This window comes from Coffea arabica, chromosome 10e, assembly GCF_036785885.1.
Source record: "Coffea arabica cultivar ET-39 chromosome 10e, Coffea Arabica ET-39 HiFi, whole genome shotgun sequence".
In the NCBI taxonomy this organism is placed as follows: Eukaryota; Viridiplantae; Streptophyta; class Magnoliopsida; order Gentianales; family Rubiaceae; genus Coffea; species Coffea arabica.
The window spans coordinates 11,198,477-11,220,518 of NC_092328.1; the positions used below are offsets into that span (position 1 = coordinate 11,198,477).

At 36.4% G+C, this 22,042-nt stretch overlaps 1 protein-coding gene and 1 long non-coding RNA gene across 2 annotated transcripts; both read right to left on the minus strand.

Moving 5' to 3' along the window:
• Nucleotides 1-17,090: 17,090 nt before the first annotated feature.
• LOC140015366 (uncharacterized) lies at nucleotides 17,091-17,592 on the minus strand. The gene is made up of 2 exons (XR_011821998.1): nucleotides 17,522-17,592; nucleotides 17,091-17,393 (listed from the first exon to the last, which is right to left on the minus strand). It is a non-coding gene; the product is annotated as an uncharacterized lncRNA (long non-coding RNA).
• Nucleotides 17,593-18,514: 922 nt separating this feature from the next.
• Nucleotides 18,515-20,536, minus strand: LOC113711275 (protein FAR1-RELATED SEQUENCE 5-like). Its single transcript, XM_027234439.1, has one exon. It carries the CDS (start codon nucleotides 20,534-20,536, stop codon nucleotides 18,515-18,517), a length of 2,022 nt encoding a protein of 673 aa, XP_027090240.1.
• Between the last annotated feature and the right edge of the window lie 1,506 nt (nucleotides 20,537-22,042).

Below are 22,042 nucleotides of genomic sequence, written 5' to 3' on the forward strand. Positions count from 1 at the left end.
TCAACGGTATAATTATAAGGAAATAGGGTAAATTTTTTTTTCATAATTTGTTAAATTAGAAAATAGATGAAATTAATTTGTAAAAATTATATATAGTTTTTCAAATTTGGAAATTAGGGCATGGATATTCTAAAGTTTTTGTTAGAGAAATTTATTATTTTTTAGAAATAAAAATTTAAAAAAAAGAAAACTAATTTGGAATAAAAAAGGGAAGAGAGAAAAAAAGGAAAAAAAAACACGGGAGAGGAGTTTTTCTATCTCTCAGGGGGTTAAGTGACACAACATAAAGGGTACGGTGTAAAGTGAGAATCAAGATATATCTTAAGGGGATAAATTATAATAAGCCCTAATTTAGAGAAAAAATTTTGATCAAACTCAAGTCTAAAATATCAATGAATAGGACTAATAGATGCTAAAAAGAAATAGATGCGATTAATTGTTCAATAATATGCCCTATTACAACTGCACTTACAGGCAGAAATAAAATCCCAGAAATAAAAGGAAACACTTGAAAAATCATATTAAATATAGTAGAATGAGTGATTGATTGATCCTAAAGTTAGCTCTCCCCTCTTCATCCTAATGGCCTGTTGGCTATCTTGCCGTCGCACTACGTCCAAAATCCACCAGTATGTTGTTCCCGTAACATGGGAATGTGGTAGCTAGATGTGGTCGTTCCGAATTGTTGTGTCTATAACATGATTTGGTATATATTTATATAATTTCATTATTCTAATTATACACATAAATTTTCTTTATATACACCAAGTAATTAATGTATATAAATATTAAATAAACAACAACTTATATAAGGATATACTAAGCATTGTAAAAGGTACAAAAACCGAATCCAACAGCACCTGCTGCTGGTCCAATCAAAACACACCAACACCTAGTAACTTACTACAAAACTATATCTGGGGAAAGAGGGGGATGCCCAAGAATCAAACATGTACCTCAGTACAATCAAAAGACTCCTCGTAAATTGACCAATCCTAACCTAAATTTGGCAGGACTAATCATTTTTAGGATATTGCAATGTTTGAATTTTTTTTTTTTTATGGTAATAAGACATCATGTGCTTTGCATGTAGAAATAATCCGTCTGGTTAATTAAATTCTTTAATCGACAAAAAGTAAATCGTACAAAATTACAGACCTTCATTGCAAAAGAATATAGGATTGTTTCCTCGTATGTCTGAAGTTGGTGCTTTACTCAGTCACTAGACTCCAGTACCAAATTCTTGTATCAAGTGATGACTAATTCAGAGCCACCAAAATAGAGAGAGATCGAGACAGCTATGGACACCAAAATATAGAAGTGATGGCCAAAATTAGTTTACTTGGACCTTCACCTAATTTCTTGCGATCTTGTTTCTATTTCATTTTTTTGGTAAGAAAAAATTTGGGTGGATTCAGTCACCGTCACAGGGCAGGACATGTTTTCGGGACTATAGATCACTTATAAAGATTCTTACAGATCATCTACCAATATATCTCTCACATTGATAGTGAGATTCAAATACACGATCTTTTACGAGAAAGTGACTTGTCTTTACTAATTGAGCCAACTTGTGTTGTATTTTTATTTCTTTTGCCTTGCCACATTTGCACAGCATTACTTAATGGATTAGTTGCCGCCCAGGTTGGCGGATGGTGAGAGTCCAGCTGAAGCATTCAAACATTTACGAAGGAAAAAAAAAACTGTCATTTGCAATTGCAAAATAATGATTGCATGTATACCAAATGATATTACGTGTGTACAATCATATATAAAAAGGATTAATCGTTCTTGAATTCCTCGTGTCAATCGTTTTCTATATTTAGAAGTTGAATAGAAATTATACTATATTTCATGAAATCACCTCAGTATTGTAAAAAAATCTTTGCATCGAATACTGTAGAAGGATAAAAATAAAAAGAATATGTTATTATTGATTTTTTTTAAACCAGACACCTTAGGTTAACAGGTACGTACACAGACTTTATTAGATTAAATTAGTGTTTTAACATAACTCTTGAATTTTTTTTGCTGCAGGTGGAATTTGAACTCTCACCTACAACTCCATGAGAGACTTAAGACTCTCTTTGATGGCCACTGAGCCAAGTTCAGTGATTTCCAATTGATACTTCAACTCTGTGAGAATCCAATTGAACCATTCAAGGACCGACTCAAATTGAATTATCATCAAATAAGATCAGATGGTGCATCACGCATTCATGTAGACCAAATCCTTGCATCAAAGGTACACTGATTCAGTGCCACCGGGTAGATGGAGACAGCTATGATGCTATATCAGACATCAGTGACGGAGCCAGGATTTTTTCCTTGGGGGGGCCAAAATTTTTTCGAACAAAATTACCTTAATATGTTATGTTTAAAATAATTTTTATTTATTTAAATATATGACATCTTAAAATATTAAATATTAACTTTAATTATACAGGTATGTCTATTTCATAAATATATAACATAGTCATAACTAAAATTAAGACAAGAAATAACCTTTGATTAAATATCTTATAATATCACAAATATGTCACTTGTACAAAAACAAATATATAACTATTTTCAATTAAAAAAAGATAAAAGTTATGTTAGCATACCTTGAAATTTCATCCTCTTTTATTAAAAATAAATTGAGATTTACGTTCTTTTATAGAATTAAATTCATGTATAATTGTATCAATGCTAAATTTTCGAACAACTTCCTTTTTTTATGTATATTGTTAGGCAATCATTTTAATTATAAAGGTATGTCTATTTCATAAATATGCAGCATAGTCATAACAAAAATTAGGATAAGAAATAACCTTTGATTAAATATCTTATAAGATCACAAATTACCCAAATTGTACATTTAGGAGATGCCTTAATTGCTGCTACTTATTTTAATAATAATAATAATAAAGTTTCGTTACTTCGTCAGAATTTAACTCTCTCTCCATAAAGGACAAAGTTTACCGAAATGGGTACACATGCTTCTCGCTGCAAAATTGTGGTACTTCTTTGCCTTGTTACATTTCTGTCTAACCAATCAAATGTGGAATGTGTAGATGAACAAGGAACACAGTCAGAAAGCTGTGATCTTTTCAAGGGAAGTTGGGTTCTTGATGATTCATACCCGCTTTATTATGATGCATTGAGCTACCCCTTCATCGATCCTGGGCTCAATTGCCAGAAAAATGGCAGACCTGATAGTATGTACCTAGAGTACAGATGGAATCCGATTGGTTGTGACTATAGGGGGTTTTCCGGCGGCTTGGGGGGGGGCTTAAGCCCCCACCAGCCCCTCCGATTTGGATACGGGGCAGGAGCAGTCCTCAGAAGGACCGCTCCTGAACGGTCCCCTCACAAAATCGAACGTGAGGCGAGAAATGGTCCAAGTCAGCAAGCCTTCAGGTGAGACCAAAACGACGACGTTCTATTAATTGAGAAGGGAAAAAAAAATCTAAAATCGTATTTGGGGTAACGGCAAGTTACGGAACGGCAGCAACGTTGGTAAGTGTCCTCCCGCCCAAAATGAAAGGTTGAAAATGAAGGTTCCCACTTAGACCCCCTCCCAAACCCACGAAGCAGTTGCCACTATTTGAAATTCATAACTATCAACAAACTAGGGCAATAGACGAGAGGAGAAATAATAGAGAAAAAGAGGAGATTGGCAAGAACAGTGTGACATTGGAGTCAAGCTGTGGAACTGTGGCAATGTTGAAGGCTGAGCAGAGGAAGCAGAAGGAAGAAGTGGTGGTAGAAGGCCAATTTTGTTGTGAATCGGCTTTAGTAAAAGAAGAAGAAACGTGAACCTCAGCTTCAAAGTTGAAGAGCGTGGGATCCTGAGTAGCTAAAGACCACAAATCGTAAAGGTAAAACATGTGGAAACCTGGGATGCATACAGTAATGTGTGTAATTTATACTTCAAAGTGGAAGGACCTTACTTGTGGTTGTTTTTGGTGTACACTATGACGCTTTTGTCTATAGTAAGTAAAAAAGTTCAGCGTGATAGAAGTGTTATGTAAAATTGTATGTGATCATCAAAACAGGAGATGGGAAAGGAGGGGGAAATCTTGCGGCACAACTGCTTGATAAAATGTGTGAATGGGTTTGGGATTTCGTAGGCGTAAAAAATGGGTGTAGATGCCGAATTACAAAATGCTAAGTAGATAGTACAATGCGTTGAGTGTATCATACACTGCGAAACTAAATAGTGACAAGATAATTCAGTGCAATGAAGGGTAATATAGCACGTTGGCTAAAAATTATGTTATGTAGGAAAAAAGTGACATGGAGAAACATTGATACGGTGTGTTAAAGTGTAAAACATTAACATAAGAAAGTCAAAACTTGTGAGATGTAGTACATAGTATAAGGAAAAGATCTAGAAAATGACAAAGGGTAGAGGCGAAGGACAAATTAGAAATGATAGTCGGAGATTGGTATGTTATATTTGAGATTTCATTGGTGTATGTCTAGTGTATCAGTTGATGTACATGAGCATAATGTTGGATAAGTCTTACATGTCGTGGACTAACAGGCACAGAGAAGCAAAGAGTAGAAATGTTAGTGTAAAATTGGTATGTCTCATTTTGTGATTTTCATTAGTGTATCTGTTCTATTAGTTCACGTGCATGAAGACAATGTTGGATAAATCTTACATATTGGTGGATAACTGTTACATGGTGTAGATTAATAGGTACAGGACAGAAAGAAAAGAGAAATGTTAAGACTGAAATTTGAATGGCGTATTTGGGACTTCATTGATGTATGTTTATTGTATTAGTTGTTGTGCATGAACAAAATGTTGGATAGATGCTACATGGTGTTGGATAACTGTTACATGGTGTGTATTAGCAGATACCAGGCAGAAAGAGAAGAGAAATGTTAGATTGAAATTTGAATGTCGTACGTGGGACTGCATTGATGTATGTTTATGGTATTAGTTCTTGTGCATGAACAAAGTGTTGGATAAGGGTTATGTGGTGTTGGATAAATGTTACATGGTGTAGATTAGCAGGTACTGGTGAGAAAGAGAAAAGAATTGTTAGATTGAAATTGGAATGTCGTATTTTGGACTGCATTGATGTATGTTAGATTGTATTATTTATTGTGCATGAACACAGTGTTGGATAAATGTTATATGGTGTGGATTAACAAATACATAGAAGAAACAGAGTAGAAATGTTAGCGTGTAACTCGTATGTCGTATTTGAGACTTCGGTGGTATATGTTTATTGTATTTGTTATTATGCATGAACAGGATGGCACGAATAAGAAGCGAAAGACGGAACAAGAGTTTAGGCGAAAATGAAGGAATAGAGGCAGCGGGTACAAGTGAAGTTAGAGAACCAGTTCCACCTTTGAATGCGTGGATGAAGTTTAGGTAATATTGATGTTTATTGAAAATAATAATCATGAGTAGAATGCACAGCTAATTGGTTAATATTTAATATGTGTAGGAAGGAGTATCAAAGCACCGTTCCAGCGAAAGGCATTAAGATAACAGAGGTATGTATTAAGAACTAAATAAAGCATTAATTGTTTATAGTTGTTGCACGGTAAAAGTAAAAAACACTATTAAAAAAGGGTTAATATCAGAAACCTCCCTTGAGATTTCTTTTAATCACACCTAGCACCTTCCATGTTTTCGAAATCACACTTAGCACCCCTGCAATGACAATTTTGGTGTCATTGTCAGCCTCTCTATTTCAAAATGATAGCAAAAAAATGAATTGTAGGATAGAGACTTTATTTTTGTTCCACCTGTACCCATAGCCCAAAAAGAGTTTATTTCCTAGTAGCAAAACAGGTCTAAATCTTATTTTTTAGTATATGTAAATGATCATCTAATAAATAATAGGATAGCATCAGGGTTGTAACACAATTACATATCTTCATACACCATGGAGTATGCTGATATGTATCGTTTGGAGGGATGCGAGGTAGGGAAGGGTGTTAAATCAATCATCCTTGAATAATGTAACACGTTTTGAACATTCTGTAATTTTATGTAAGTTTCTTGTATATCTTTACAATAGATTGCGTCTCTGCTATTAAGGTTTACAAATAATTCACGTAGAGTTACACATTATTTAAAAAATGTTACATTGATCCGAACGGGGATAAAAAATGTGAGTATGGATTCTCATAATGGCAGCAATAGTTTCAGAATGTGGTTGTAGTGGTAAATAAACTTGCTCTTCCATATTTGGGAAAATGCGGTCGTATAAATAGCTTTTTTCTGCATCGTAGTCGAATGGAGTTTGTAAGTTATTAATATTGCAATCCTCAGTGTCTAGATTATTGCTTGTAGATGGTGTTTTGGAAACATATGGATTGCGATACCCCATTATGTAGTAGAAATGGCTCGCTTAGGGTATATACTCATGAATTCCCATCATCTTTGAACTACGTTTAGATTGTGTTATTATGTAGTTAGGAATTGCGATTTTGGCAATGGCACTATGTCCATTGCCAAAAGTTAACATTACTGGAAACGGCATGACTAATTAATATTAAGGAGGGGGATAAGAACAGTTGTTAGATCAATCATCCCTAAATAGTGTAACATTTTTTCATCATTTTGTAATTTTGTATAAACTTCTTGTACATCCTTGCAACAGAAGTGTGATAAGTTGTTAGTGTAGATATGGGTATAGTATGTAATAATCGTACTTGTGTTGGTAAGTTTTACAGATAGTTCAATTAGAGTTACACGTTGTACAAAGAATATTACATAATTCAGAACAGTTATCAGCAGTTTGTCAAAAGAATTTTTTGATTTTTTTTTTATCTTTTTTGGTATGCAGTTTTCTTCTTAGTTCTTGTAGTGGAGTATTGGTCTCCGTATACTGCATTGATTATTTTTAAATTATGACCGTTCAACTTTGGTTATGGTATAACAATACTTATCCGAATTTCTTTTTGCCTCTGAACGAGTTAAGGTTGTTTGTGGCATGGGATAGATGTTGGTGATTTTTGGATAATTTCTCACCTTTTGATTAGGAGAACCTGTCACATCCTACTGTCGGGAATGCTATGTGTTATTTCGAAAACTTGGAGGATGCTACATGTGATTAGAACAAACATTAGGGGAGGTTTCTGATATTAATCTGTGTTAGAAAATGTTGAATTACATATAACATGATTCACGATTATATGCATCCAATGCAGTATAATAAAATGGTTAAAGCAGCATATGATAAGTTGAGCGAGGAAGAAGTCCAGAATCGAAAAGAGAACTATCGAAAAGAGAAAGAGGAGTACAAGAGAGAAATGGCGCGTCTTGGAAAGACTATACCGGAAAAACAGCAGATTAAGGTAAGCACAAGGCATGGATGCTGAAATAGGTTGTTACGTGATAATGTGTGTATATCTAACTAGTTTTTGTGCTTGAACTTAATTATAGAATCCGAAATACACCATTCGTTGTTCACCAAATCAGATGGTTTGGTTAGCATCGAACATTGATGAAACAAAAAAATAGCAAATCAGAGATTTGGGGTTTGGAGGGCTGCTGGAAATAAAGTGTCGCTCCATTCCGAACGGCATAGCAACCTGGCTGATCGACAATTTTAATCCTACACTAAGTAGCTTTCAGCTACATAGAGATGGTGTGCTACCCTTAACAGCAAAAGACATCAGTTTAATCCTTGGAATCCCAAATGATGGCCCCTTACCAGTTGAAGATACTGATAGCAGTGAGGGTGGAGATTCTGGACCAAGTCGCCGAACATACAAATGGAAAGAGCTGCCCGAAGAGTTAGTAAGCATGAGCGGTGGGGACGAATTCAAGCGACTATTTGTTGCATTTGCTTGTGGATGTCTATTAGCTCCAACTACACAGGTTGAGCATAAAATTCGGCTATGGGATTGCACGAAGGTGGTTACTGAGGTGCCCTCATTAAATTGGGCAGAGTACGTTAGAAATGTACTATGCAATAGGATATTAGAAGTACAGAAGAAAAGCGGAAAGCAGCACCAATATATTGGGGGTTGCATGTTTGTCCTACTGGTAAGTTTAGTTATGTGATATTGAAAGTTAGTAAGTGATCTAAGTAGTAGGGGATGCAACGAAAAGAAATTTTAAGTAGGCACATGAAGGTTGTTTATGCATAGTACTTGAATTGCAGGTGATATAATTGATGTGTCAGTGTCTAATTATATTGCAGGTGCATTACCTTGATCGAGTGACAATACTGAAGCACAGAGTGGCTCGAGTTACACCAAGAGTAAAGGCATGGACAGATGCTTTAATTTCAGAACGGGATGCATTGGAGATCGATAATCTCGGAGGTTATGGAAAAGGAAAACTAGTAAGAGCGATAACTTTTTTTTGATGGATTTTAACTTACTAGTTTGTATGTATAGGCCACACATACCATGTACTTATGAAGTGATGGTTTGATTTTGTTTTCGTAGATTGGGACGCATGAAGAAGAAGAGGCTGAATCTGGTGCACAGATAAATGAACTACCCCCTGAACTAGTTGGAATAATGATGGACAGCGGGCATCATGATATCGCAGTAAGCTGCCTAACTGTTAAAACTGATACTTCATTATGCGCTATTGTTGCTTAAGTTAAAGTTATACATTTTTTATAATTTGAACAATCATTCGTAAGCAGCCACAGCTACGTAACTTAGGAAAGTAATGTTGTCAAATACAATCATTAAGTGTTGACGTACAGCATACAATCATTTTGCGTTTGCTATGCTTGACATACAAAATCAGGAAAGTTAGTTGTAAATCGACAATGGGACAAAGAAGTAGTTAAGCTTTGTAAAAAGGTGGGAAGATTTTTCGAACGCCGATCATAAATAACACTAGTGCTTAGCTATAATCTAGCTACATTTGAAACGTAGTGTGCTCATGTCGTTTGTTCCATATTTTATGACAGAAACGAGAGAGAAAAAAAATTCTCGAATATTATTCATGCAAAATACAAAGTTAATTGTATACTTCATGCAATTCGTGTACTAAATACAGCTTAGTCATTTTCATGTAACTTTTCTTGAAAAATATTTCACCACCTGAAAGCGAACATGCAGATTTCATGAGGTCCATGAGTAAATAATACAGATCAATGCATAATATGATGAATTCATCTGTTCAGATTAAGTCGAAACGGGCTATTCATTGTGGTTTGTTAATGTATAAGTAGGTTGAGCTTTCAGAAGTGTACAGTATGACAGTGAGTTGCCAAAAAAGGATATTAAATATTGCAGAATTGCTGTGTTCTCATCCTAGGGCCAAAACAGCAACAACAGAGGTCGTTTCAAACGAAAAGCAGAAATAGAGGATGTCTGATTCAGAGCAAATACATCTTGATATGGACAGTGAAGATCATTCGGAATATCAATCCGCAGAAGCAGGAAAGGACTCCAATGCTGACGATGACGGTGATAGTGAAAAAGAACAAGATGCAGGCGGTAATGATGATGACATTGGGACCTCAACCAGAGCAATAGATGAGACTGAACCAACAAATCGACATTCGGTGGGGCAGACGACAGTTGGAAAAGAGCAAAGTGGGAGAACCGCTGATGGGAAGGAGGCAGAAAATATTGGCAATACAAGTGATGGGAAAGACATTTCAGACAGTGTGTACAAGTCAAATGATACCCCAATAATCATCCAAGATGACTCAACAGGTCCCTTTCGAATTGAGCATCCTTTGGATCTGCCACACACACCGAGAAAGTTGCGGTCTTATAGTCGCAAAAGGAAAGGTTAGTGAACAAAAACACAGTGTCTTGAATTTGATGTACAAGTACTCACAAATTAAATTTATTATGTTGTGTTCAGAAAATAGAAACCTTGATAGTATTTAGTCTGAATTAATAGTTACATTTGAGTTTTGCATATAAATTGAAGAATTCTTAGCTGATCGGTTAAACGTTATTGCAATGTGCTGCCCCATTAAATTTTTGTATAACATGTATACCTAATCATTAGGGTTAATATCAGAAACCTCCCTTGAGCTTTCTTCTAATCACACCTAGCACCCCTCATGTTTTCGAAATCACACTTAGTACCCCTGAAATGACAACTTTGGTATCATTGTCAACCCCTCAATATTTTTGTTCCACTTTTACCCTCCTTGTGAACTCTATTTATGTAACTCACATCCCTTCAACTTTAGTAACACTACAATATCGTGCCTGCACAGTGTAACATGTTTTGAACATTTTGTAATTTTATATAAGCTTCTTGTACATCTTTATAACAGATTGCGTTTCTGTTATTAAGTTTTACAAATAATTCACATAGAGTTATACATTGTTTAAAAAATGTTACATTGATCTGAATGAAGATAAAAACAAAAGTGAATATGGATTGTCAAAATGGCAGCAATAGTTTCAATATGTGGTTGTAGTTGTAAATAAACTTGCTCTTTCATTTTTGTGAAATTGAGGTAGTATAAATAGCTTTTTATGCATCCTAGTTGAATGGAGTTTGTAAGTTATTAATATTGCGATACCCTATTGTCAAGTAGAAATGGCTTGCTGATGCTATATACTCATGAATTTCCATCATCTTTGAATTACTTTTAGATTGTGTTTTATTCACTTAGGAATTGCAATTTTAGCAATGACACTATGTCCATTGCCAAAAGTTAACGTCACTGGAAACTCCATGACTATTTAATATTAGAGAGTGGGATAGGAACAGTTGTTAGATCAACCATCCCTAAATAGTGTAACATTTGTTGAATATTTTATAATTTTATGTAAACTTCTTGTACACCATTACAATAGAAGTGTGATAAGTTGTTAGTATACATATGGGTCCAATATGTAATAATCGTATTTGTGTTAATAAGTTTTATAAATAGTTCAATTAGAGTTACACTTTCTACAAAAAATATTACATAATTACAGAATAGTTTTACATAATTTAGGGAAAATCTCAAGGGAGGCTTCCGAAATTAACTCTACATAAATAGAGTTCACAAGGAGGGTAAAAGTGGAACAAAAATATTGAGGGGTTGACAATGATACCAAAGTTGTCATTCCAGGGGTACTAAGTGTGATTTCGAAAACATGAGGGGTGCTAGGTGTGATTAGAAGAAACCTCAAGGTAGGTTTCTGATATTAACCCCTAATCATTATTCTGTCAGTGTGAACTACATAACATTTTGATTTTCTGATGTATTGATATCTGCAGCAGTTGTTGAAGATGAGAATGAGCACAGGTCAGCTCGGGCAACGAAGAAAAGCAGCATGCTACGGTCAGCCGAGTACGTTCTGCCTTCGCACGTGACAATCAGCATTTACGACAAAAGGATCGCTGCATTCGCGTGGGAGGTACATAAGAATCCCAAGTAAGGTTTCTATATATTTATCATACGATTATGAGGTTATAATACAGGCACTTAAGGATTTATTGGTGCCACTATTTGTTAAATGCATCCCTCCAGTCCATTCGTAATCAATTCATGCATTTTTATGCTCTTCGAATTGTAATTCAATTTAGGCTAAAATGGTATCAATTATAACCATAAGATTGTAACATTTCTCTCGAGTTACGTTTCTTGAACATCCTTTTTGTAATGAAGAACTAGCATAACGTAGTAAAATTGATGAATATTAGGGAATGCATGGTTTATTAGCTCTAGTATTTGTTGGCTGAAGTTGAATGTAACTTTATGATAAAGCATTTACTTTTTTGTAGAACATGGTTGCTAACAACTGCCAATTTTAAAAGTAACTCTTTGTCTGACTTAATGACAGGGAGACACTCATTCAGATGTTCCAACTTTCTCTAACACGAGATGACCTCAGGACTCTTTGTGATGGCATGCATGTCTCGACTTGGGTTAGGCATATTTTTTCAGCCCGAGAAATAATACATTGTGTTGGTTTGGTAAGGTAAAGCGATACGTTTTCCAAATGGCAGTAACTAAACCCATTCTGTTACTTGGCTGTAACTGTACGCAGGTCATGGACATATTTGCCAGGCATATAAACTGGGGTGGGGAGGCTAGTACAACCAGTAGAGTCAAGCGCTATATTGTCGAGCCTATAGCAGTTGTAAGTATTAAAATTGTTGTTAGATAATGACTACCATTCAATAAAATATTATCAAAGTTTTGCACAAATGCATGTACCAATCTATTACCCGAGTCAGTGAAATTCACCCTAAACATCTATATCCCCTTGTACTGATTGCTAACAGGATGGCATTTTGAATCTTCGAAAATTCGAAACACAACCCGATGACATCCTAACTACTAAGCTTATGAAGTTGTTCAAGATCCGCGGGCCTGATAAAGCGGCTGATCCATCTAAGTGTCAGTTGGTATGGATATAACCTTATCGTAACTATTGATGAGACATGCTATATATTGGCAAGTTATTGGTAAACTACTCTATTATGCTCGTGCTGATGAAATTTTTTTTTATGCTGCAGATTCTTGTTCCTGTCCTCGTAGACAGCTGCTGGTTTGTGTACTCCTTCCATGTCTCACAACGCATAGTGCATCTGCTAGACCCTGACCCACAACAAGCAAAGAGCAAAGATATTACAGTTCTAAAGCGCTTGGTATGAGTGTTTATAGGAGTTGTTCATTAATTTTTATCATACAAATAGTTACTTGACTCTGTTTCATGCAGCAACGTGCCCTCGGACTGATAATGGCAGCTAAATTTGGGATGGAACTTGACTTTGCAACTTTCAAACTCTTAGTTGCTGATGTACCTCATGTGTCACCCGATCGCATGTAAAATATGGGATCTTTCAATACCACCCCGATACCTTACTATTGCAATGTGTACTACAATCACTTTAGTATATTGTCCATATTTCTGAGTCACAATATGTTGATCTGTACAGGTTCGATAGTGGAGTTTTCACGATGACCTTTCTTGAACACTGGAGTGGAAGATTGGCTGTGCGAATTACTGAGGTGTGATCATATTCTATAACTATCTGTTTTTCTACTTGTGGCAATAAAACGGGTAATAAATACCTCAATCCCCGGGTTTACTAATACAAGAGGTGAAATTGTGCAGGAAAATGTTGCGAAATATCGAATTATGTACACCGCGCGGCTTTGTAGTTCGGAGCATAATACAAAGTTTCAGGACACTATTGTCGCCACGGTTGGGAGTAAACAGTAAAAGGTTGCAAGATCATCATAGTTAAGGATGTAAATTCAGGACTCTTTTTTATAGTAGCAAAGGATGTTTTTGAAATAGTAGTTTTTCGACCTGGCCATATTAGCGACGAAATGTGCGTCTTTTTGTAACATACTGTTTATTTATCGGTTGTGGCCATAAAATGTGATTTTAAGTCATATATTTTGCGTTCTTCGAGTTGCAGTTGTCAGTAATAACATTAGCCGAACATGTATATTTATGTATATTTTTCGTAACTCTATGCCAACTACTTGTAATACGGGCACTATGAAGAGTATGGACAATGAAAACCCATGGCACCAATGCCATTTAGATTATGGTACGATGAAGAGTATGGACAATGAAAAAAAATTAGTTACATTTTCAAAACATTAAGATGCATCTTTGAAGTCCAAACTTGGTGGGAAGGACGCTGCCCTTCCAAATCTCCCTATTATATGGACCAAAGACACCATTTATTGTCATTAATAACCTCCCTTGTACAAGTATTTTTATAAAAACAAAACGTAACTATATGCTAAGAACTTGTAATACCGACCACAGGCATTAAAGTTTGAAGGTTTTATTATCTGTATCCATTTATTGTCAGTAACTACCACACTTGCTCAAAACAAAGACTTCTTTGAACAAGGTGTAAAGCCACGTCAAGTACTTGTGCATCAAATATTAAATATGGGGTCAAGATGATAAAGTGTGTGATGAAATAATGTACAGGTAAGGCATAAAGCATGAAAAAATTCTTATTTTTAACAAATACTGCATGAAAAAACTTTATACACATATAAACGGTATACGGAAGGTCGGAACCCTCAACCAACGCACATGACTTGCTGAGTTTTTGTTAAGTTCCTTTCATTATAAAAGCTGCAATTTTATGTAACTGTTTAGTAACTCGCCGTAACACTCATCAAACGTCTCGATACTATCTCCTGTACGCCTTGTACTCAAAGTAGGTGTGAAATCAAATGGACATGATTCCCAAGAAAGGATGTTACTCTATAGATTTCAATCCCTACTTCCTGGCATGCCTATTTCATGGATTTGGGGCAGGGACGGTCATCAGTATGACCGTCCCTGCACGGTTAAGGGCCAAGATTTGCCCTCAAAATTTTGTGCAGCTGAGATTACACCATGTAACTCGATTTCCGCGCCAAGTGTGGGGCCCATCACTATCTGTTCTGAAAATACATCATGTGAGAAAAAAGTTACACGATGTACAAAGAAAGTTACACACAGTTGATAATGACCACAATTGCCAGGGACGGTTGCACCTGCATCTATTTCATAGGTGCAGTAATGCAAAATTTGCCTACATACACAGGAAAGGTTCCAAGTGCAATCGTTGCTGAAGGTGTGTGCATTTTGTATACTCCATAACTCTGTTTGTACATGGTGTAACTCCCATTCGACAACGTGTAATTGTAGTACAAAATTTATTATTAGTATTCTTCAACCCGCCTCTAACTTCAATTGCAGTGTCATCAATAGAGGGTTCACACAAAAATCAAGTTCTTGGCTGCCAAATAGCGGCCAGTAGGTTGTATGATGTTCGAGAAGATCTCGCTAATTTAATGAGATGTTCGAGAAGGCCTCGCTACATCAATTATTTTGGGGTTCGAATCGATCATCTTTATGTTCTCATTAGACACTTACTAAAGTGTCTAATGAAATTTTATGTGTTGGGGGGAGGACTTGTTGTTTGTGCCAAGTGCAATTGCACAAACAAGAGAAGAGGAAAGGTTCATCAGATATTAACTAGTTGTAGTATCACTAGTTGTAATATCAGAAAATTTCTAGTTGTAATATCACTAGTCTTAACTAGATAAGACGAAAGGATGCCGATTGCAAATTCATTAGTTGTAATGAATTGTAACATATATATAACTAGTTGTAACTCAAAATGGTACATGGCGTAATCAAAATTTGTTGCATTTTAAATATTAGTTACCATACTTTCAAATTACTTGTCCCAACGAAGTATCATGTTCTTCTGTGAAACTGTTACTTATTATGTGGTCACGTGGAACCAAGCCGAGCCGCCAATTGTAAGTTCATTTCTGTACTGAAGGAGTACTACCTATTGAAGTGCTTGTAATACTATCTGTAATACTTATCATTAAAACAATTATAAACAAATTGTCTAAGTTTTAACATACAAGCAAATGACAAGGTGCCTGTACAAGCACATCAATAAGCGGTAGCAGCTTATTAATTTCTTATAACGTACATATGCTGGTTGCAACTTCTTGTTACACTTGAAAGGTAAGGTGACTGATGTATAACTGGGTATTCACGACCCAATTGTTGTTGGAGTACAGGTCATGATCCAATCGAATTGAACCATTATTCCATCCACACACTATACATTTGACCAAACGTTGAGTCTATTCTCTCGTTAATAGGTGGTTGCCATGGCTTCATCAATTCACCCAGGAGTACTATCCTGTGGAGAACAGCATGAAATGACACAGCAAGCAGTTGGTCAAGTTGCCAGAAGAAACCATTTACTATGCATGGTCTGAAACAGGTGCTCCGTTAAAAATTTCTACCTCTTTTTTTCTCCCACCTTTTTCTTTATCAGTAGATCCTTTATTTCATCCAACCAAAAAGCAGTAGATATCAGCATAGTCATGCAATCCACAAACGAAGGATCTCATACAAGCTCACCATCAAATGTTCGGCAAAAAAAATGGAAAGTATCGTTGGGTCCAACAAATGCCATCAGCAAGTACGAAACACCAGACGGGAGGATTTTATATGGTACCAAACGCAAGTTCAAGAATGCTCCGCTTAACACCAACAACTCTCTGGGACTAGCTGGTCACATTTTTAAAAATACCGTCAATTATCATCTACCGTCTGGCTATTCCGTTATGGACCATGAACCCATATGGGAGCCTGTTCGTGAGCGAAGAATGGAATTAGAGGTACTTTGTCGCTGGCATGGCCTCCGCGTCCCGAGAACAAGGTCGGCGGATCTTGTTATAGGACCACAAGCCAATGATGCAAGCGTATTACATAGACTACAGCGAGAAGTTATGCAGATGGAGCGTAGGCTTCACAGGTCTCACGAGATCCAAGCCGCAAAAAGACATGGTATTGGAAAACAATTTGATGTTCAGCACATTTTAGCAGATCCCATGCTTATATCCGATCCGGACCTATCTGACTTTACTGAATCAAGCGACGATGACTTTCAAAGGTACATACCCCATTGTCTAATGCATGACGGCGTTCCCAGGTGTTGTATGGGATACAACTGATAACAAGGGATGTAGTTCAATGTTTGTTAGGGTAGCGGTAAAACTATACTCATTATAATGTCTACTCAAACAAATTGTTTACCATATTTGGATATTAATCATGCCTGTTAAATAGTCGTAACTAGTTGTAACGTAACAGTAACAGATCCCTAACTGGTTGTAACCCATTGTGTACTGTTCGTTCTTCCTTTTTGTTGCATTGTAAAACTTCATTTTAACGTTACAAATTAGTTCTCCAAGGAATCATTTTCTTATGCGCACCTATTACCAACATGTGGTCGTGACCTGGCTTGACCATAATTTAATTAATCTAAAAACTTTTAATACCAATTGATGTGCCTGTGACGTTTGATGTCAATGGTGCACTAAATTCGTCAAGCGATGCAAAACAAATGGCCTAAATGATGATGTATTATAAAAATAGCCCAATAATAATTCGAATTTATCATCATAACAAAATCAAGACAATTTAGACTTTAGATTATGTTATCCTATATATCGTACCTTTGGCGGTGCGATCTATGCCAATAAATATGTTATTAAGGTATGCAATTGAATGTAGTAGAATGGTATACATATCACGATAACCATTCAACTGTTATGGTCGATTTAGTGAAAAATACCCGATCACAAAAAACACGTTCAATTCTATTGTAAAATTGTTACTTCAATTTTCTACCAACTTTATAATTTTCTAACAATTTTATACAACCCAATACAAACTATTGATGACTACTAACACTAGATGCGATTACAATTGTAATCCACTTGTCTAAATTTGAAAAGAGTGAAACATTAATGGTGCCTGTATAACCTCGTCAATAAGTTGTAACAGCTTATTAACTGCTTGTAACGTACATATGCAGCATTCTCAAGTTGGGATAACCACTTAATGTCTCGTTCAAAATGTATAGTTACACATCATTCATCAACCTCATTTTGGGGGGAGGCGACGTCAACGCGTAGTTGCAATCCCTGTGTGTTATTTCTTCCCTGAAATGCGTAACGATGGCAAATCAGCAAATATTATTAATAAAACATACGATTAATGATATACGATGTCCAAGTCTTCAATTAATAACATTACATAAATATGTGCTGTAACGATAAAAATTTGTCACCTGAGGTGATGGTGCAAATACATGATATGCATCAACATCACAGTGTGTTGAAATTGCCCCACGCTCCTCCTATATTATATAGTATAAGTAATCGACTGTCAACAAATCATTACCAGTGCCTATATTGCTCACTTATAAAGTTAAATTGGACTAGACATTATAACAAAAATGATATATCAGACCATTAAGACATTTCTGACGGAGTTATGCTTGGAAAAAATAGAAAATATGGGATGCATCCATTCTGTAGGGACACTTGCAGGAGGCCCTTGATTAGCCAAATGGTGGACCTTGAAATAATAAAAAATAATACGTTATTAAAGCGAGCATACGTTAACTACATAATTTGCATGATTTGACAGCCTTCGGGAGCTCACCGTTACAATTAAAGAAAAAAAGGTAGCTCTACTACATGAACAAGAAGGTTTTATTTTAACTACTAAATGTATGCATACCGTTTGACTTTCATCGATATCGGGAGCAACAGCATTTGGAGGGCCATTCACTGTCTGACTCATTGAATGCGTCTACAAGTTTCGTATGGGCAAAATCATTATATGAGACAAACAAAATACGTATATCAGGAGGGATGACGGCCGTAACAACATTATCACACAATGTAACATCAATGTAACTATTTATGTTGTTAGAAACATCCAAATAAAAGCAAGAGTCATGTCCATTTTATACTAATCGAAACAGAGTCAGTAGATGAACGGCATCCTATAAACATGTATTCCTCAAATGAAACCGATGTCGGCTCCGATTCTGAGACCTACAGTATTGACACGGCAATAATATTATTTCATAATAAATGTTACCTAAACTTTAGTTAATAGTATAACAATAACTTAGTTTTAGCAAAAATGTTCCCCATGTACCAAAATTTGATCCATACCGTAGTCTGTGTAGTTCTTGATAATCTAGATTTTCTTTTTATTCTGTCAAATTTATCGACCCAACTTTGCATCACTCTACTTTCTTCCCACCGCCTCATTTTTTAATGCCTCTTGCGACTACTGCCTCCCCCATTTCATTTACCATTTCAATTTTATCTCGTTTCTCCATATTCAGATTTTTTTGATTTTGCAAAGGTTGCTCTTCGCTTTCTGAGAGGAGGAGCTCAACTCTCTTTGACAAATCGGATATGACAGTGATTGCTACTTTGCTGGTGTCCTTCGACATTGCTGCTCGAGTTGCGACCTTAATCATGGCCGGAGCGAACTCCCGATAACGAGTTGAAATCATGACTTTAGGATCAGCCACAACTTCCTGTCCTCGCCGATCAAAACAGTCTCCAGCCCGAGCTCTTTTTGTCCATCGCCTCTTAATGTATTCAGGAGGAATTATTTTTATGCCCACGGTATCAAACTCCTTCAACGCGTGCCCACATAAAATGCCTTCATTCTCGTATTTTTTGCAACTGCAACGTACACTTAGATCATTCCGATTGAATACTACTGTTCTTTCAGATCCTCCATCATACCTCATGACCGCAAACTCCACAAACATCGCTGCATCTTGTTGTCTCAATATAACCATAGCTGTTGACTCGCCATATTCATTTTGGAATGCAGCAAATACGGTTGGTGAATACGTCTCTGATGCATGCACAAGCATAGGTGTTTGCCTTAACCCTACCATGGGGAGCTTTTGCCTCATTTCATATTCTGCGATCAGTTCATTATGTCTCTTTTCATCAACCACCCGATTGAAATGTCTAAAGAACTGCACAAGGTTATGATCTAGTTTCAAATGATTTTTAATTGCTGCATTTAGGCTTTCGCTGAGTTGGGTGCTTCGCATTCCCGCGGTCCATCTTTCTTTCATCATGCACCTTGCCCATTTATCATGAATTTTGTACAACCCCGAGAGCCATTCATTATTTTCAAGATTGTGTTTCTTCACCATCGCCTCCCACACCCTATTGAATTGTTCAACTTCTTCAAACTCATACATGCAGGCACCAAACATGTATGGAAGATCACTATTTTCCTTGTAGTGATTGCCAAGATGTTTCATAAAATTACGCCTTATGTGAAACGTACATAGACCGTGAAATGTTTCAGGCATGACAATTGAAAGAGCGGCTGCCATGGCGTGATCTTGGTCGGTTAGTATGGTACTTGGATGTTTTCCGCACATTGCTTCTAGAAATGTACCAAACACCCATTTGAAAGAATCTATCGTCTCATCATACATAAGGGCAGCACCGAATATCACAATTTGCCTATGCTGGTTAAAACCCACAAATACTCCAAGTGGCCGGTATTCTTTATTTGTTTTGTAGGTTGTGTCGAATGTGACTACGTTTCCAAAAAAGTTATAGTCAATTAACATTCCTGCATCAGCCCAAAAGATATTCGTTATTTGTTCTTCACAGTCCAGCTGTACGGCATGAAAAAAGGATGGATTCTCGAGTGTTTGCTCTTGAAAATAATTCAGCATGCTACCTGCTTCTCCATATTTCAAGCTCCTTTCCCGTCTCGTTCGAAGATATCGTTTAAGATCATCCCGAGTATATCCCACATTACCCATCCCACCTGCTTCTGTTCCCATAAGCTCATGGCTCTGTTTCAATGAAAGCCCAGCATCCTCGCTTATTTCAGCTTGGAATCCTTGAGCCACACTCACTTTTCTTTGTGATGGCATCATGTGAGCACATTGAGCAATGTGCAACTCATGATTATGCTCTAAGACAAGGTCATGCACACGGTACTTCATTGTCCCTCTAAACAACACGATAACCATCTTAGCTCCACACCCTGTTTTCGTCGGCGCTTGTGTCCTCTTTGGCATCACATCACCTTCGTACTTGCGTTTCACACCTTCCTTGCAGCAACTATATCTCCTAGACGTGGTCACGCCGTCTTTGTCTTTATTCAGATAGTCTTTACGTACACTGAAACCCATTTTAAAGGCATACTTGTTGTAAAACTTGTACGCATCCTCTTCACTGTTGAACTCTATTCCTAATTCAGGGGTCCCATTTTCTGCCAATTTGCTGCAATCCATTACTTCTACTCCTGCCAATTATGCATCAAACACCCTAATTTGCAACATTTCATGAATAGTATGTACATAAACGACAATATAAATGTATATTGCCATTTATAATGTGTTATGAATCACACATTACTCGTATACCAAATCCTATTATTACGCTTATCAATATGATTAATGATTCACATCACCTTACTTTTACTCTAAGACAACGGCATTATCTATGTACACTAACTCCATGTACACTAACTTATACGGACTGTAATGTATTGGTCACACGATGTAAGTCTATTTTAACTGTATGTACATCCACGCTGGTGATTATATTTTGATTCTAGATTCTTTAGCTTATTGGACCTTATGTCATTCGTTAATGACAACCGCATAAACCAACTCCACATTTTCTACATTTTCTACATTTTGAGGGCCAAACAAGTACTTTCTACTCATTGTAATGTATTTCTTACATCATGTAATTGACTTACAACACAAGGTTCACCCATTTATTATTCACATATGTGTCTTTTCCTCTGTTTCACCCCATTCAACTCTACGCCTCTATTTTATACACACTGTATGGTCAGGAGAGGGGCAAACTAATATTGCTCCATGAGTATGGACCAATTACTAGATGCACAATAATTCATATCAATTGTAATACGGTGGCTATAACATGTAACTAATTTACAACAAGATGTATATTCATTCACTTGTTAAATGTGACTTTGTTTCTCTCATCTTTCCCTAATTCCAGTCGATGGTTTACTTGAATACATAACACTACTTTCTACTCATTGTAATATATTTCTTACATCATGTAATTGACTTACAACACAAGGTTCACCCATTTATTATTCACATATGTGTCTTTTCCTCTGCTTCACCTCATTCAACTCTACGCCTCCATTTTACACACACTATATGGTCAGGAAAGGGGCAAACTAATATTGCTCCATGAGCATGGACCAATTACTAAATGCACAATGATTCATATCAATTGTAATACGGTGGCTATAACATGTAACTAATTTACAACAGGATGTATATTCATTCACTTGTTAAATGTGATTTTGTTTCTCTCATCTTTCCCTAATTCCAGTCGACGGTTTACTTGAATACATAACCCTAGGTCTTCCAAAAACTACTATCCCATTATAGTCCATCACTGAAAAGCTGAATGCTCACACACACACAGATACGGTACACACATACAAATACAGTACAACTTCACTATTCTTCTATCATCTTCATATTATGTCTTCAGTGACTCTAATTTCATCCTTCCTTTAACAGATGTGCATTTGGGTGACAAATTATTGGCCACAATTACTGACATGGTTCAGTCATGTTACCTTGGTCTGCTAATACGCTTCACGTTTCACCGAAGTCGGAGACGTAGCTGCTTCTGCTATTAAGTTGAAGGACAAAATCTGGTTTCGTGAGATGCTGAATTTCCTCTATTTACTTCTACCTTACCGCCGCTCTTGCACGCATTCAGAATACATACAACACTCTTAT